Consider the following 18,215-nt stretch of genomic DNA (forward strand, 5'->3'; position numbering starts at 1 on the left):
ATGTTGTGGTGGCGATGTTTGTGTGCGGGTGGCAAATGTTGGGTGAACTTGTGTGCAACGATGATGGCTTCTCGCCGGATGTTTGGCGATCTTGAGACGAGTGGCGAGGGGAGGGGGAGTGCCGATCGGGGGGGATCGTGAGGGTTCGGTGTACAGGCCCCATGCCTTCTGCAACCGTCTGGCGGGCGGCGGAGGGGACGGGGACGCGCAGCGGGCTGTTGGGTCTGGTGGGCGTACAGTGCCCCCCACGACTTCTCAACTACCCCGCGCCTGCAAAAAAAAATTGAACTTTGAACAATGTGTTCAAAGTCACAAGGCATGTATCACATGTAAACTATACATTTTTGAGCCCTACAGAAGTAGGAGAACTCAAAAATATAACTTTGAAGTCTGTGCAATTCCTCAAGAAAAAGTTTCATTTTTTCAGATGCAAAATTTGGAACAGCTGGTTTTAAGACCATAGAATGTGGTTACAGAAGTGTACTATGGACTTATAGACTATTTATTATGTATTTAGAGACTAGAATATCCATGTACATACATAATACAGGTGTAGGTATTTATGTAAATATGTACCTCCTTAGTTATTGACGATTCCCAGATCCATCAGTACACTCCATGGAATGCGGCAATGTGAAGAATATTTCTTCATTGCTCTCTTGGCAGCGGGTCCAGTAAAATTTCAATAAATTTGGCATATTATCATGCATGTTCCCAGGTCAGGTTGTTGAAATGTGACATTTGCATCAAAAAATGGGCCAAAAAAAGCTCAGCATCAGCCCACTTTTAATTTTTTTTTTTGGAAAAAAAAATCTCCAAAATTTGGAACCCCCCTGTAGGGGTAGTTGACAAGTTGTGGGGGGCACTGTAGCCTGCAGGTGGGGTTTTGGTTTCTTGGCGTGGGCTGTTGCCTTGGGGGTGAATGGGCGAGGGTGGGCTCTGGGGATTGGTGCCCGCAGCGGCGCAGCCGCCTTGGTCTCTAGTGTATGAGTGACTATAGGTGATATGAGGTGTAGAATCTGAGTATGCAATAATAAGGAGGTATTTGTGAAGGTTTATGGGGAAATGGGCAGTTTAATGATGAATATATGTAAAAGAAGATAATAAAATACTACTTATGGTTTGGAATGGAGCACCACAGCGGTGGACGGAATGCTCAAGGAAATGTTGGATCTACTGGTGCCAAAAGTCACTGTATCTGAATTGTTGGCTGTGGCTCCGTCGGTAGCCAAAGGAATGAAGAAATGGGTGTCTTGTAGGCGCGTGGAGATTGGTTTGGAGGAGATGAAGGTGGCGTCTGGGTCTCTGGTGGAAGACTCAGAAGGGGAAGGACGGATCAATGGCATGAAGCTTTACTCTTGCCCGTTGGGGTATATTACCTGTCTGGTTGGCGACAAGGATAGTAATGCTCTCCCTTTACACCAGGGAAGCTTTGGGGGCACTCCCCAGGCAGTGCCACAGCTGAATTTGGGGTTAGTTTCTGACTGAACTGGGGCAGAAGTCCTTACAATGTGATGGTAAATTGTTCAATTACTGAGCAAGAACTATAGACAAATCTAGTTTGGAGTGATATGTAACTGTTGGACGTGAAAAGTTCTACATTTTAAAATCAAGTAGCTCTTGCTTATCCATTTTTTTTTTACATTGGGGTGAACTGCCTTCATCAAATATATATCACACTTGAAATGCAACTGCCTAGATTTGGATAAAGAAAGTATCAGAAGTGCAAAACATTTTAATATTTTCACAAGAGCAGTAGAACTGTATTTTGTCTGGGTACACAAGGGTGACGCAGTTCATAAATCACTCAGCTGCAAATGCCCCTCTGTTCCAAAAAATTTGCTATTGAAGTGTGATTTGTCACCCTATTGTACGTGCGTACAATAGGGTGACAAATCATGTTCCATCAGGGCAGTTACACTAATTTTTCTTAAATTTTACCCTCATTTACTCGGCAGAAGTCCCTTTCTGGTCTGAAAAGTTTGTGATTTGTCACCTTATTGTACGCGCGTACAATAGGGTGACAAATCACAAACTGTTCAGACCAGAGGGAAATTTTTGCCCAGTAAATCAGGGTGAAATGGTTTGGAAGCAATTCAGCTGGACATGTCCCTCTGGTCTGAAAATTGTGTGATTTGTCACCCTAGTACAATAGAGTGACAAATCACACACAAGTCATACACTTTCCAGACCAGAAGGATATTTCTAGCAGAATTTTTTCCAAACCGCGTCACCCTCATTTAATTGGCAAAAATTCACCCTTGGTCTGAAAAGTATGTGATATGTCACCCTATTGTACGTGCGTACAATAGGGTGACAAATCAGGCACTTTTGCGGCCAGAGGGGGACTTCTGCCGAGTAAATGAGGGTAAAATTTAAGAAAAATTAATGTAACTTCCCTGATGGAATATGATTTGTCAACCTATTGTACGCACGCACAATAGGGTGACAAATCAAAGACCAATCACATTCTGTTGAGGCCACAGTAATGGGTACAGGATGATGAAATGGTTCCAACACTATTCAGGTTGACTTCACCCTTGGGTACAAACAATGTGTGAGTGGTACTTTACACTTTAGTTAAACTTTGGTTACAGGCACTTTGTGTTCTGTGTTCCAGTCTAGTTACTAATGATTTACAGAAGAGTTCCAGCTGAGTTATGGATACTTCATCCCAACCAGGGATTTCCCAGTTTCTGAAAAAAAAAATTCCAGCACTTCCCACAACCTGAGGGCTTCCATAGCGAGCTGAAACTCCGGAGCCCTGGTCCATTTCCTCTCATCAAGATGCTCTATTTATACCTTTCAAATCCTCTCGCTCAACGCCGCCGCCGCACACAAACATCGGCCCCAATTATATTGTATTCGTAAGGCCATTGTTCCTGTTCTTTGTTCCCTATTCCCCATTTCCATCTGCATCACACCAATCAATCATTCATTTTCCTGATTTGTGTTTTTCCCAAACCTCCCTACCTCTATCCCCTGATCAAACAATCCATAATGCCCAGTAATGCAGCTTCTTCCTTTACCAAATCAATTATTGATGAGGTTCCACATTGTTCACCCGGAAACGTTGACCAACCAACACAAATCCAGCCTGTCCTCAACCGCAATACGAAGTTGTTGCTCACAATTCCAGGCAGAAATACCAATTCGTACGCTCCTCTGCCTGTAATTCTTCATCAATCAAGACCGGGACTGGAAACTCTTCTCACCTCAAATTCACCTACGCGCACCCCTTTTCCCTTTATTTGAGTGTGTGTTCATATGTCAGCCGAACCCCTCAAGAGTCAATGCTACCGCCGTTCACGTCCAATCAGAACTGCAATAGGAAGGCGTTGCCCACAATTCCAGGCAGAAATACCAATTCGTACGCTCCTCTGCCCGTAATTATTATTCAATCAAGACTGGGACTGGAAACACTACTTGCCTCAAATTCAACTACCCGCACCCCTCCTCCCTTTTTCTGAGACTGTGTTCATATCTCAGCCGAACTTCTCCAGAGCCGATGCTACCGCCGTACTCAGAATCACCCCACCTCACGTTATAAATACCACTCCACTCAGTCTCATTACAACCTAAACAAACATCAATGTTGAAAACCACAAATTGTCACAGAGCTATGGAGATTCCACCACCTACCATTACCGCTACTCTTCCTTTGTCATCCCTCTGCTATGTCCCCTCTTGATCCCAATTTCTCACATTTCTATTTGACACATCCGCGGTCAAACTCCATCCCTCCTCCAAAACAATTCTACCCCCTCTCTATAAAATCAAACTCTGCCGCACCTCCGAAACACCTCTACCTTCTGACTCCTCCTTACAATTCAACAGTTTCCTGGATTTATCTTCTATATCAAATTCATGCCTCACTATTGACATAATTGTCCCAATTAATCAATGGGAGATCCGACCCACTGTCCCTGAACCATCCACTACTTCCATAGCCATTCAAGGTTTTCTACATATTCTGGTCATATCCCAACAAATCTACGCACATTCACCGGTCACTGGGCCCGTAGGTTTTCTCAATCCTATGTCATACCACCCCCTTAGACTTCAACGGCTCAATCCGTATTCCAGAGTGGTCCTCTATTTGTCCTCCACCTAGGACCTGAAGTTTCTCTCGACACCAACAATCAACTCCTACCCACTAATCTCATCAATTTCGCAGGAATCATCGCCGGTTACATCAGACGAAGCCCCACATAATAGTATGTATCTACATGACTTCTTATCATTCACTGCTTCAGACTCATCTACTTGTCCAAATATTTTCCCCAGGTCCATTCTTTACATCCTACCCTAGATATCAACCTCCTCATTCCTACCACTCTTGGTCCCATTATTCAATGAACAGTTTTATATTCACAATCACTGCATCCAATTCCCTAAGCATAACCATTGTATTCCTACTCAAATTTCACATGTAGTTATCAGTCCTAGACCTTTCCTTCACGTACTCATCTTGACGTCTTCAATTGCTGGGTTGTTCTCAAAAATGTAGCTTTGCAATTCATTGTATCACCCAACTTGCAATGGAAATAAACACAACTCAATTCTTTTCCAAAACAAAATCAGGGACCCAAACCCTAGCACACAGCCACCCCTGTGCAACTCGTGCCCAGCACCAGGAAAAAACAATGATCACTTGTCTGCAAGTGACATCAAAAAGTACAAAGGCCCCTTTGTACTTTGCTATGTCACTTGTTGGCAAGTGATCATTCTTTTTTCCTGGTGCAGGACATGTCTCCCTTTACCTCTACTCACCTCAAATCAGCCATGACCCCTTACCGCTCATCCTATACAGATCCTGTCATGTCATAATTTCCCAGTCAATGCCTCATGTCCATTTCCCTCCACCTCCCACTAAATTTCCTCCTTGCATTACAAACGCCAAACTCTCCTCAGAAGCCTATCCGCTTTTTAAATTGGTTCAACCCAAGCCCCACGCGCCCACAAAACAACCTTACAGACTATCTTGAAGCTCAAAAGTCATCCATCATTGTGTCTGTGAAAGAATCCAGTTCCGACACCCCCATGCTTAATTCCACAAACTCATCCAATGAGGAGCTAAAATTGTTCAAACATACAGTACCATTACCGATTCCCCCATGCATAGAACCCTTGGCAATTCCCAGAATTAGCGCATGAATTAAAGTTGTCTCTATTGCACCCCACCCCATGGGTGCCTTATCCGGTGACACAAACGTAAAGCAAATCATATTCCGCAACTAGCTTTCTAATTCTAAACTTATCCTTCTCCCAGCAACCAGATCTTATTCTGTTACCAAATAGCAATGTCTTTGACATCACAAAAGTCATTCCGCAACTCGTCATTACCAGTCGCGTATGGTTAACAGGTCAAGTTCTTCGCATTGAGCGTCAATACATATTTGTTGAAGTTTGTCATAGCCTTTTACGCTTCATACACCAACCCTTCGACCACTGTCTTTTATTGTTTAGCCTGATCGTGTCAGCTATACTGGCCCTTGAAATAGAGTCTCCGAAAATGGTAATTTCTCAATTATCCGTAACAATTTCCTAAATTACGCTCAAATTTTTTTATGTCCCCAAATAAGTACTATTGTGAATCTCCTCAAATCAACACACACAATTCTAGCTTTTTCCGGAATTGACCGCGCTCAATTCCTAGCTTTACAATGTCTCATCTTATGCACCTGGGCAAACCTTTTCATGTATCCAAGCCATTCCCGTCCCCCGCCTTGATGGCACTCCTCTCGACGGCAGCAATACTCACCACTCATTTCTAATTCCGGCCAGCTCCTAGGGTCACTACTCTACCACATCCTCAGCCCATAAATAAACCAACTCAGGCAACATGTTTGTCAGAGCTACATCCCCAATCCTGTACCAAATTCCTACTTTCCACATGGTTTTCATCCGGAGTTTCACCTTTGTCGCAGATCCCCCGCGCCTTAGCAGCAATAATATATTCAAAATTGTAGACAGTACCCCTTGGAGATCCACCATCAAAGACATGTCTCCGCTCTCCAATTTTCATTTCAAAATTTTTACATCAGCACCCCGTGGCACTGCTCCCTCTTCCGCTTCATGGCTGGTATTTGAGGGCAAAGCTACAGCTGCCTACAATGCTTGAAACATCATAATACAATGCTACTCCTCTTCTTACCATTTTGAAGTACCGCAGCAATTCAAAACGTTACCCTTTCCACACCTCATTGGTGACTTGAAAATCATTCAACAGTATCCACAAATCTTAGCGCTGGACCCTGAAACTCAACATGTTAGTTCTCCTTCAACATCAACTCAACAATCTAAGCTGACCACATTTCAAAGTCCTCCCTGTTTGTTTGCCAATTTGAATCTGTTCAAAGCCATCCACCTGCGTTGGAACTCAACAACACTTACCATGTTCAAGCTCACATCACCAAAACTAGGGACGGGATAATTCAGCTCCAAGTCAGTCAGCACCATAATCATAATTCACTTTTTGCCCAGCAATAACTCATTAAATTTCCTCTCTTTTCAGATTAATCACCTATTTGACTACAAACTTTGTCTTCACATCAGTTGCAAAAGTCCTACAAGAGCTTAAATCATAGTACTACAACTCTTAAACCATTATTTGAACACGCTTCCCAATCTTTCACAATTGTAAACTTTATTTCATCATTGTGGAATCACAACTTTGCCGCTTTTTGGAATCGTCTACTACTTGAAATATTTGTGTCGTCAGATCATAGACAGTAATCTGACTCATGAGCTTCTCCTGCATAAAATTCACGCAGGAGCGCGGCCTCAACTGGAAATTATAATCTTCCCGTTAAACACCCACAATTCATAATGAAACCTGAGTCACACACGTAACCGCAAAATAATTGCTCTGCAATTGTTTCATTGCTCTTCTTCCCAAATCATGCATGATGAACTGAGCATATGACCTTGGCAAACCAATGACAATCACCAATGCGTGATTTGCTCAGGCAATACTATTCAGTTGCATTGTCGTGGTAGGATACTTTACGTATCCCAGGCTTCAAGTCTTAATTCAGAAGAACACCACTGACTCAAAACTCACAAAATCAAATCCATCGTATACTCAAAAATAGACAAAATACTTGCTAAACATAGCCGACCGCTTGGACATGCAGCCATAAGTATTTCGCAGTGAAATTCTACTATTGCCATGATTCCGGATTCTCCGTTGGAAACAGAAAAATTCCGCTACTTAAACCGCCTCTCGCACTTCATGCTTCTGCATGTATCTTGGTGTCATCCTCTAGGCACGTTGGGTTTCCCTTCTCCAGCTCAGAAAAACATTACAACACTAAAACGCAATCGATGAAATTGTATATCCAAAACCAGCACAGGCAATCCTCAAGCGGATTGACAACATGGACATAGAAAGTTCTTAAACATTGTCTCGATGATACTATGTATATCAATGTGTTCCGGGAGCCTGTCTTGGATGCAGGCTCAGCTTCCTACCTAAACAGGTCTTCTTCCTTCTTAGAAAATTCAGCATTTGGTTACCGCCATTGATACAATTTCTTGTTCCAGTTTCAAATCAGTTTCTTGTAGGCAATTTCAAATGTATTCTGACTCCATTTCCAATACTACAGTATCATACTATCATACATACTCAATGTGCCGCTCCCGCTAACTCAAATAACATCCAAGAAACTTTTTCCGGCGCCTACTCTTGTTACATTATTATTTGTGACCTTAGCAACAATTAGTTCCCTGTTGAATCCATAGCATGACTGTCATAACATTACCTTAACCGACCATTTGTATGACCTATTTTTGGACCATTCTCAGATCCCAGCGTTAGTTTGACGCAACTAAGTAAGCTATTCCTTATTCCGGGATCCCGTATACTCCATTTGGAACAACACCTACTCTATTCCTACAAACTTCACCGACGCCAAATAACATAAATAGCTGTCATCACTTCCCCTTAAACGCCTGTCCCCGCACCAGATCCTCTGTTTTCAAACAACATTATAATATTGACTTTCAACCTACAAAACCGGTCTATTCAGCTTACATCTTCCATTCTGTCCTCTTACTCGCCCATATCTCACACAAACAATCCTGGTTATCAAACATGGCCACTCAAAAACGGCTCAGCCACCCTATGCAAACCCAAAGCCCAGTTAATATTTTTGAAATGGTGTGCCTCTCAATCATTCCTTCTCCAACTTACCATACCAAACCTTTTCTAAGCCTCAGCTCTTCACTTCCCAGCAGCTTGACCAAAAAATCGCCCCTGGATTGGTTTATGGTCAACTCTTCTATTCTACTTCCATTGCTTATACAGACCCTGACTCTTGAGAAGAAAAAAATCTCTTAGTAAAGCTGTGCGGTTATGGGTCTGCCATCTCAGCATTAATTGAAAACCGAGTTTACATAGTGTCTGGCAAGATGATTGCTCCTAACTCCAATGTTACCCCGGTGTTCTATTTTGACACTGACCTGCTTCTTGACGTTGGTGAATCCGAGACCTGTCCTATCAAATTCTCTGACAAGTGCTCCGTTGTTGGATTTGGTATTGTCATTGCTAAACGTGAAGTGTCTGAAGAGCTTGTAAACAGCACGATTAAAAATCTCATTGTTACCCTCCAACATTTGGATTATGATCCTTTGGTAAGTTTGTTCTATACCATCCTCAACAACCGATCCACTTGGTTCCTGACGCTGAGAACATTTAGACCAAGCAACAAATCCAGTTCAAGGCCCAATACAAAATCAGCGGTTGCAAAAACTTGGCCAATACCTTCGGCCTGTTCCAACTTGGACGCGAGGCGCTCCTCTCTGGAAACATTTGTGGTTATGACAAAGAGACTTTTATGTGGATGATCAATGTATGTTTACAATGATCCAATGCCTGATCTACATTACTGACATGTTACCATATCTGGCCAAGACCCTTGCGGTCTCAATTGCGTCAGGTCATCAATCAACTGGCTTGATCCAGAATCTAGGGCCCGGTAAAACTCCCGCTGTTCGCCGCCGCCCTGGGTTGTAAGTCAATCCTTTATCTTATTCTCTTGTTGTTCCGTTGCTGATATACTTATCCCAATACAGGATCTCATTGGAAGATTGGGGCAGTTCGAGTTTGAAACCAATTCAGATCAATGATGAAGCGGCGATAGTTAGCCACGTTCCATCCACTTCTGAATCAGCTCCTGGCAACGGCGAAGCCAATCACAAGAATTATTACAACACTATTGCCAGCACAGGTTCCAAAAAAAGAACTAGGAAGGACATTCTTGCTGATGCTAAACGCGCCAAGAAGGACCTGTGCGCACCGGCAGACGCAAAGCCCTTGGCCTCCGGAAATGTTCAAGGACCAATCCCCTGAATCCTGCTCTGTCTACATTACTTAGTAGCTGTTCAATACAAACAGGCCCTCATATTGGTTTTGTTCCCTAGACGACCATTTATTGGTTCTGTTCCCTAGATTTGGTCTTCCTTGCACCTGTGTCCACTCGGAATTCTCCTATTCCGCCGCTTCTCCTCATTCTCTTATTTATAGACATGTAGCTAAATTCACCTGTAGCAAAATTCCAACCCCTTTTGATAAACCATCTTTGAAAAACCTCCCTGCGTCTGCCTTTACCAGGCCTTGTGATACGTGCTTCCTGAAATGTCAACCGTTGGGTCTACGGTTGGCTAACCGTGCATCTCTCTTGCTATTAATTAAGTCCAATTTTTCAACCTCGACTCTTCTCCTTCACTCCCTTATTGTGTTCATTTGAGTCGTCGACCCACCCCTGAGCGTCCACTATCAACCTAAACTGTCCGATTATATTTGTATGATTCAACTTCTGTTGAGGTTTTGTTGCCGTAACCAAAACTCACATGCCTCCTCCCAAAGGACTTGCCGTTCCTTCATCGGACCTGAACAATGAAGAATATTTATTGAAAATCTTCAAGGAAGAGATGCCCAACTACTTAGGCCCTTACACTTACATCTGCATAAAATGCCATGCGCTTCATTGGAAATGCAAGAGAACTGGACCAGGAAAGGACGCAGATCGTGCACCGTATTCAATGTGTTGTCAGAAAGGCTAGGTTTTGGTCCCGGTTACATACAGTGGCGCAAATTATCCACAGTTCCTGAAGCAACTGTTGCAAGGCCAAGACAAGTGTTCGTCTGAGTAAACATGAAACTGGTATTCAATCCTGACACGTCTTATGTTCATAGGATCAAAAACTTTCCAGCGTCAGCTTCGGAATTATAATAATGGCCTGGCTTTCGCACCCCTTGGAGCCAAAGTCAATCACAGTGTTCAGGGACAGCGTGGCGTTTACACCTTCAAAGTGAAAGGAGCTCTATTTCATAAATTACCAGAGGATCATCCTGGTGTTAAGGCAAACGCTCAGTATGCTCAAATATACGTATTTGGCGGAGACGATGAGAAGGAAACAGGCATGCAACAACACAAGTGCGGGGCCGAAGTCAATTTCAAAATTTTAAATCATATACAAAAGTTTATTTTGACCAACAATTCATACACAAAGTTTTATCAAACTATTTCTCAACAGCTAGAGCAAAATCCAGCAGCAACTTTTGTCCTGAGGGCTTTGGATCTTCCAGGGCTTAATTGGAACACTTACAATCACCCGTGAGTCAACGAAATAGCCTACATCTTGGACTGTTACGACAAAGAAAAAATTGGCAAACGCAATGTGGCATTGCGTACCCATGGCAGAGGTGTACAATACGTCACAGACTTATTTCCTGGATATTTGGCGCTTTGTTATCCAATCTTCTTCCCTTTTGGGGAACAGGGATGGCTGAAGGACTATGCAATCCCCGGCACATGTCAGTCAACCTCAGTTTTATTACAATCATGTTCAAATTAACTTACATTTTTTGTACCAGTTCGCGAAATAAGCCAATGCAAGTGGTACGCTACCATGTGCTTTGAGAAAGATGGTGAATTCTCCGTCATTCTACATGGGAAGGCCCTGTTCCAAGAAATCATTGTCAATATGTACATATGTGTCAAATGTTCTTGACTTGATTGGGTGTTCCACAATCAAGGGGATCTGAAAGCAGCAATGTACCAAGGCGCGGCCAAATCCATGATGAATGAACAGGACATAGACGGACGCTGGGTGGTTTTGCCATCTACTTTTGCAGGCTCACCCCAAAACCTGATACAGCTTTATCAAGATGCTATGGCAATTTTCAGGGAATTTGGGTCCCCTTCCCTATTTGTGACCATGACTGCAAATCCGAGATGGAGGGAAATTCAAGAAGCGTTGAAACCGGGGCAAGACGCAAGCAATAGGCCGGATTTAGTCACCAGGGTATTCTTCCGCAAATTTGTCTCCTTACTCGAAGACCTCCTCATGAAAGACCGTCTAGGACAGGTGACAGCCAACGTATTTGTCAGCCTTAGAGTCATCACAGCTGACCTAAAAGCTGCTTGTTCTACCTTTGTTACATATAAATTACTTTTTATCTTTTTCATCTTAAGAGATAACCTTGTTTTGACTTCATATTCTGTTTCCTCATGCAATTTTAACCCTAGTTACAACTTATCAATTCATTGTAACTATACTCCTTCCCTGAGTTATTGAGTTGTGGCGCGCTTGCGCAGTTGTGACGTGTCAGCGCTACCAGGCGCGCCAAACCACATGTACATATGTAAATTACATAAGCAAACTGTGAAAATTTTCGTAGTCAGGATCCCCCTTGCCTGAGGCGGATCTACAGACTCGAGCACACCAGAACCACCACCCAGATAACTCCAGGATCACCACCAAAGAGCCTACTATACTCCCAGTATACCTACCGTCACAGGCGCCTAGGATATTGACAGTAAGTAACCTCTTTCACTGAACCTTGTTTATCTCAGAGGTACAACTCTGTGTCTTGATTGATCTGCTCTTTCTTCTGGTTTTGCCTCCTTCTTGATCACAGGGCTGTCCCTCCAAATCCACAGGCCTTTGCCTCTATCTTGATCACAGGGCTGTCCCTTATTATCACTTGGCCTTTGCCTCAAATCTAGGTTACAGGGCTGTCCCTCAGGTTTCCCTTTAAGAACCTTGACTATCCAGAAGGAAGCTAAAAAATTGTGGCTGGATTAAACTTATCTAATCCAGATACCCTCCTGAGAGGAAGCTGTAGCACTTCTAGCACAGATTAGCAGCACTCTTCTGAAGAGTAGCATTGCCAGTGGACGCGCATTCCCACTAGAATAACCTAGTACTTCTCTTTTTCCTTATCCTGCTTGGTTTCTCTCTCTCTTTCTCTTTTTCTCTTATAGTTGTAGTTTCTTTATCCCAAGAAATCCAACTATTGCCCCTCCATTTCTTGTGTTCTTTTGTCACTATAGAGACTCAGGCTCACAGTATTTACTATTGAATTTCAGAAACGCGGTCTCCCACATGCTCACACCATGGCGATGATGCGGACACCAGATATTCCTAAGACCCCTGAGCAGATAGATTCTGTGGTCACCGCTGAAATCCCGGACCCTGTCAAGGAACCTCGACTGTACAAAATAGTTAGAGGCAATATGTTACACGGCCCCTGTACCACCAGCTCCAATTGCTGGAAGGATGATATGTGCAAATATACATTCCCAAAACCATTTCATCCCACGACAGAATTGACCGACGACGCATATCCCAATTATTGGAGACGGGACGACGGGCAACGTGTCCAAAAGAGTGGGACCCAGTTTCATAACGGCCACGTCATCCCGTATAATAAATTCCTTCTCCTCAAGTACGACTGCAATATTAATGTCAAAATCCCCTTCTCAATTTGAGCTATGAAGTGTCTCTTCAAATACATTTGCAAGGGCGTAGACAGGGCTTCCATGAAGCTCATGGATGGCGATGAAATTCAGAAATTTATTAATGGGCGGTAAATTGGCCCATGCAAAGGTGCAACAATTTGGCGTCCCTTGCATGTCTCATCAGCTAGCAACTACTAACCTTGCTTTGCTTCTTAGCCGCCTATTGCCTATTCCAGTTCCCGATGAATGGCAGGTCACCTACAGTTCAACAATTAGCGCTTCACCTCCATAACCAACAGACTATTTATTATATATCTGAGAAGAAAGCAAAAGAATCGATTCAGAGCGGAAAGGCTGAGCGTACCACCTTGACTGAGTTTTATGCCATTTGTAACACAGATGTTCAAGGCCTCGGCGTATTTGCTCGGGATTGTCTCTACCAGGATATGCCAAAGTACTTTGTATGGACTAAGGATAAGCGGTGGAAACCAAGAGCCTATGCGTCGAAGGCAGTGGGCCGAATCTATTTTGCCGACATTTCAGAGGGAGAGCAATACTATCTGAGACTTCTCCTCCTAAATGTGCAAGGCCCCAAGAGCTCTCAAGATCTTTGAACCGTTGACGGAGTTTAGCATTTAACATTCCGAGCTGCCGCCGAAGCTCTAGGCCTACTTGCATCTGACAAGCACTACGCTACCTGTATCCAAGAGGCTTCCCTATGGATGTTGGGCGCAGGTTTAAGAGCTCTCTTCTGCATTATGCTGGTCCACAGCCCTCCAGCAAACCCTCAACAGCTCCTTGACCAGTTCATTGATGTATTGGGGGACGATTCCAAGTACTGCCTAAGACTTAGTCCTGCAGGTATAAATCCCAGTCCAGACAACTGTGTTGCCTTAACAAAGTACCAAATCAAAACGCAGTTGAAGAAAAATATGAAGTTGCTTGAGTACATTGGAATTGTAGGGACCGACCGTAGCCTATGGCCTGAACTTGGTCGGGTCTTTGCGCCGGAGCAATTGTCAATGTATAATCCAGCCAAAAATTATGAAGACAAGTACTTAAGACTTACCCTTGATCAACGATATATTGTGGACAACATAATCAAATTAGCAAACAGAAGAGATCCTTGGATGGTTTACATTGATGGACCTGGGGGAACTGGCAAAAAAATTGTCCTTAACACTTTGTTTCACTATTTCAACTGCAGAGGTTTTGCAATCGCGGCTGTGGCTTCTTCCGGAATTGCTTCGTTAGTCCTCCAAGATGCAACCACTGCTCATGCTCAATTCAAAATACCTCTAAAAATAAATTCCACTTCTCTCTGCGTTTGGGAGCCACGGTCGCGTCTTTGGCAAGAATTGTCCCAACTTGACATCATTATTTGGGATGAAATATCAATGCAAAATTGCCTGTCTGTTGAAGCCGTTGACAGAAGTTTCCGAGACCTCAAGAAAAACCAGAAGTTTCCAAGACCTCAAGAAAAACAATATTCCTTTTGGAGGAGTCAACGGTATCTTTGGAGGTGATTTCCGTCAAACTCTGCCGGTTGTAAAGATGGGTGATATGATGTCACAGGGCAAATTATGCATGCTGAACTCCCCGCTATGGGCGAACGTCAAAAAATTCCACCTTTGCCGCAACATTTGATTATTGGGCTCAGAGGATCAGCCACTTGAACGAGGTTCTGTTCAGTTCAATAAATGGCAACTGAATATTGGGGAAGGGACTATACAGAAGGACTTGGTCGATCGCATCCCGTTGCGTTTTGGGACCCTTTTCAGGAATCACTCAATTCCGGCTCTATTGTCAGACATCATCAAATTCATTTATGGCCAATTAACCGTTCAAGAACAGCCATTCTCTGACCAGTTTCTGACTGAGTACTAACAGAACAGGGCAATAATTACTCCTCTGAACAAATACGTCAAGACCATCAATAAACGGTGTCTGAAACTACTGCCTGGCAAACTCTTCATGTCCACTTCGATAGATCAAATGACAGACTCAACTGAGAAAGCCGTCCCGGAAGATTACCTGAACAAGGTTGATGTTCCAAACTTTCCTGGACATAAGTTAGAGTTAAAGGTTGGACAGCCATTTGTCCTGCTCCGGAACTTGTGTCTTGGTGACGGATTGGCCAATGGTACCAAACTGTTACTCCTCAATATTGAACGGACAGTACTGCAAGTCAAAATCCTTACCGGCACTGCAATCGGAAAAATTCAAGCTTTACCTTGAATCAACCTGAAATACAAGCCCAACATGGAATTCGAATGTTCTTTCTCGAGATTTCAATTCCCTGTTGTCAGCGCATTTGCCATGACCATCAATAAGTGCCAAGGGCAGTCCCTCAATCATGTCGGTGTGTTTTTGCCTCGCCCTGTATTTGCGCATGGCCAATTGTATGTGGCCTTGTCAAGAGCAACCTCTGTTTCGGGATTGGCCATGGCGTATGTGCCAGAAGAAGATAGTCCTGTTACTACTAATGTTGTAAATATTGGCCTGCTTTCTTCACATTTGCGACCGTAACATAATATTTGTGTATCTATTCTGATACACGTGTCCTATGTGGTTGTAAACTTTATACTTGTTCCCTTTGGTCGCAGTGAGCGTGTCACTTTTCGGAGTCAAATGTTCCTGCAAGACTCTGCCACCCAAAGATCAAGATTTGGTTCCTTTTGAGTTGGTGCTGAATCACTGTTTAAACTAAAAGGAGACTAATAGGATTTACACTGTCCTTGTTCTGTACAGAAACCACCTTTGCATTGGTGCCATGGAAGAAAACAGGGAGGTCGGTTCAGAGTACATATTCTCCTTATGCCTGGTTATTAAGATTTCAGCATTGTAATTCACATCACGTACTGCAGCCATAAGTCCGTTGATTCCAGTGCCTGAATTTCATTATCACAAAACACCTATTCTCTGTTATGACAAATTAATGTTCAGGAGCCACTTGTAGCCGTTTTTTATCAATGTTTACACTTATTTACATTTTACAATCATAAAGGGAGAGTCTGGGTACACTGATGAGGCATTGATTGAGCAGATAAGAAGGTTTTTTGTTTGAAGTTTTTGATTCACGATTATGCCTGTAAACACTAAACAATTCATTTTAGTCTTAACTCAGGGCCTTTTATCTCTTCTGGGAAACCGTCAGGTGGTGAAATGATATGTGTTGTCATTTGGGTCTTGATTCACACAAATATGAGACAGGGGGAGGCCCAATACTAAACATCCACATTGATGATTCCCAATTATTGACAAGTTCCTGGCCGAGTGCTTCGGACATATGGATGACTCAATCTGAACACGTGATGGTAGAGCAGAAATAGGCATGATGAAAACTCCTGGCCGAGTGCTCCGGACATATGGATGACTCAATCTGAACACGTGATGGTAGAGCAGAAATAGGCACGATGAAAACGCTTGTAATGAGCCAAAGCAAAAATCTGTGTGAAAGATTTATTTCTGAATTGGAGCTTATGCCAATATGCGGATGGAGGGTTGATTTGGAATTTGGTCTTCAAGTGTTGGTCGGTAATATCAAATCGCACTGAAGCAACTCAGAATCAATATGCAAGCCCTATGAAGAACCAATTCTGGGAATATCACTAACCAGAACTGGTATTATATCAAGATTTTGCTCCACGTCAATCAATTTCGCTCGGATAAAGACCATTGACTGAAATGGTATTGGATTTTTATGGAATTCCAATAAATGCTTCAGAATTTTCATGAAGAGAGTTCCTGCCTGACAAATATCTTCCCCCTTGCCTGAGGAGGATCTACAGACTTCAGCACACCAGAACCACACCCCAGATAACCCCAGGATCACCACCAAAGAGATTATGGTGTTGCAAGTGCGTCTGGGCACTTACCCAACTCCCGCTTGGCCGAGTGCCTCCGGGGGTTGGGCATGTGCCCAGCGGGCTTGATCGGGCAGGTTGTGCGGGGGGCAGAGCTTGGCACACAGCCAAGTCCCGCTTGGCTGAGATCAAGAGCTGGGCCAATAGGATCACCGACTAGCACCCACCACCTCTTGACTTACTCAACACCTAGGTCCATTTCCATAAAATATTGGTTCAATGTAAGTTTTTCTGTTTTAAATTCTTTTCCCTTTTTTTTTGACCATTTGTTCTTCTTCATTTTAGATGTCTCAGCCGGCTGTGATGGACTCGGCAGAATTAGAACTCAAGGCGGATCAAGAGAGAGCTTGTAACCTCGCCAGTGAGCTTCGAGAACTACAATGGAAGAAATTTCAAGCCAAAACAATCGTGAAGTCAAAAGATAAGTTGAATGAAAAACATACTTATAAGAACGATTGACTTACACACAAGGATTGCAAACCCAATTTGATGATCAAGCCTGAGGTTTGAGATTTAATCCGCCAAAATGTAATCGGTAAAAACATGAAGACGGTTGATGCCACCAAGACGTTCAATGTTTCTTGACGCCAGGTCCAGCGCATCAAGGCCGAAGATCCAAATCATGTCAAGACTCACAAGAAGCGTCCCAGCAAGTTCACCGACAACATGAAAACCAAGCTTCTCCTTCAGCTTGAGCAGAGGTCATCAACCACCCTGGCGGAAATGGCCCAATTCATCAAGGACCAATTTGACGTCAAGGTTTTGACACAGGCAATTAGTAACCTGATCCATGATATGGATATATTGTGGAAACATGTTAATAATATACCTGCAGCCTGGAACAAGCCCGACTTGCTCAACCAGCCGGCCAATTTTGTGAATCTGTGTGGTTTGGACCTCGGAAGGATGGTTGTTTTTGTTGACAAATCCGGATTCAATCTTCATTCTGGTTGGGCTTTTGGCTACTCTCCTTCTGGTATGTTTCTTTTCTGCTCTTTGCTTGTGTCTGTTGTTATTCTGATTGTTTTGTTGCTTGATTCAAGGCCAGCCTGCTGTCTTGAGCCTCATGCCCAAGGCCAAGCAGGTGACCTTGATAGGGGCCCTGTCCGAGGAGGGCTTTGTTTATCACGAGCTGCGCAACGCCGATAACACCAAGGCCAAGGGGCCAAAATCAAATTTCATCTTCTTCAAAGTGATCCCTTATTAGCCGCTAGAAGAAAGAAAAGCAAAGCTGCCTCAAATTCAACCCAAGATCACTCGGAATATGAAAACATGAAGGCTTACGACTTGTTTCAAACACCGGCTGAACTTGAACTCTTTTAAAAAGGTGTATTAATTACCAAGAGCCAGAACTCAACAACTACTTCAAGAGAAGATGCGTTCATGGACATAATCTTTGACTTCAATTTGATGGAAAATCCTCCTGAGCAGCCAGGCAACGTAATTGAAATTGGTGCAAATGAAGACAATCAAGCTGATGAATCAAACTGGGATCCAAAAGAGCTCTGGGTTGCGTAATCTCATTCCCTTTAATTTTTTCTGCCTTGTTTCGCATGTACCCTTAGCATAGTGTTATGAAAACAGAAATATCTTGTCT

The 18,215-nt window shown here is 43.3% G+C and overlaps 1 protein-coding gene across 1 annotated transcript; it reads left to right on the plus strand.

Moving 5' to 3' along the window:
- Positions 1 to 8,415: 8,415 nt before the first annotated feature.
- PtA15_2A281 (uncharacterized protein) lies at positions 8,416 to 9,355 on the plus strand (the record flags this gene model as incomplete). The annotated part of the gene is made up of 4 exons (XM_053166286.1): positions 8,416 to 8,637; positions 8,703 to 8,855; positions 8,918 to 9,015; positions 9,079 to 9,355. 4 exons carry the CDS (start codon positions 8,416 to 8,418, stop codon positions 9,353 to 9,355), a joined length of 750 nt encoding a protein of 249 aa, XP_053017523.1.
- Positions 9,356 to 18,215: the final 8,860 nt, after the last annotated feature.

The sequence above is a fragment of the Puccinia triticina genome, chromosome 2A, assembly GCF_026914185.1.
Source record: "Puccinia triticina chromosome 2A, complete sequence".
NCBI classification, from domain to species: domain Eukaryota; kingdom Fungi; phylum Basidiomycota; class Pucciniomycetes; order Pucciniales; family Pucciniaceae; genus Puccinia; species Puccinia triticina.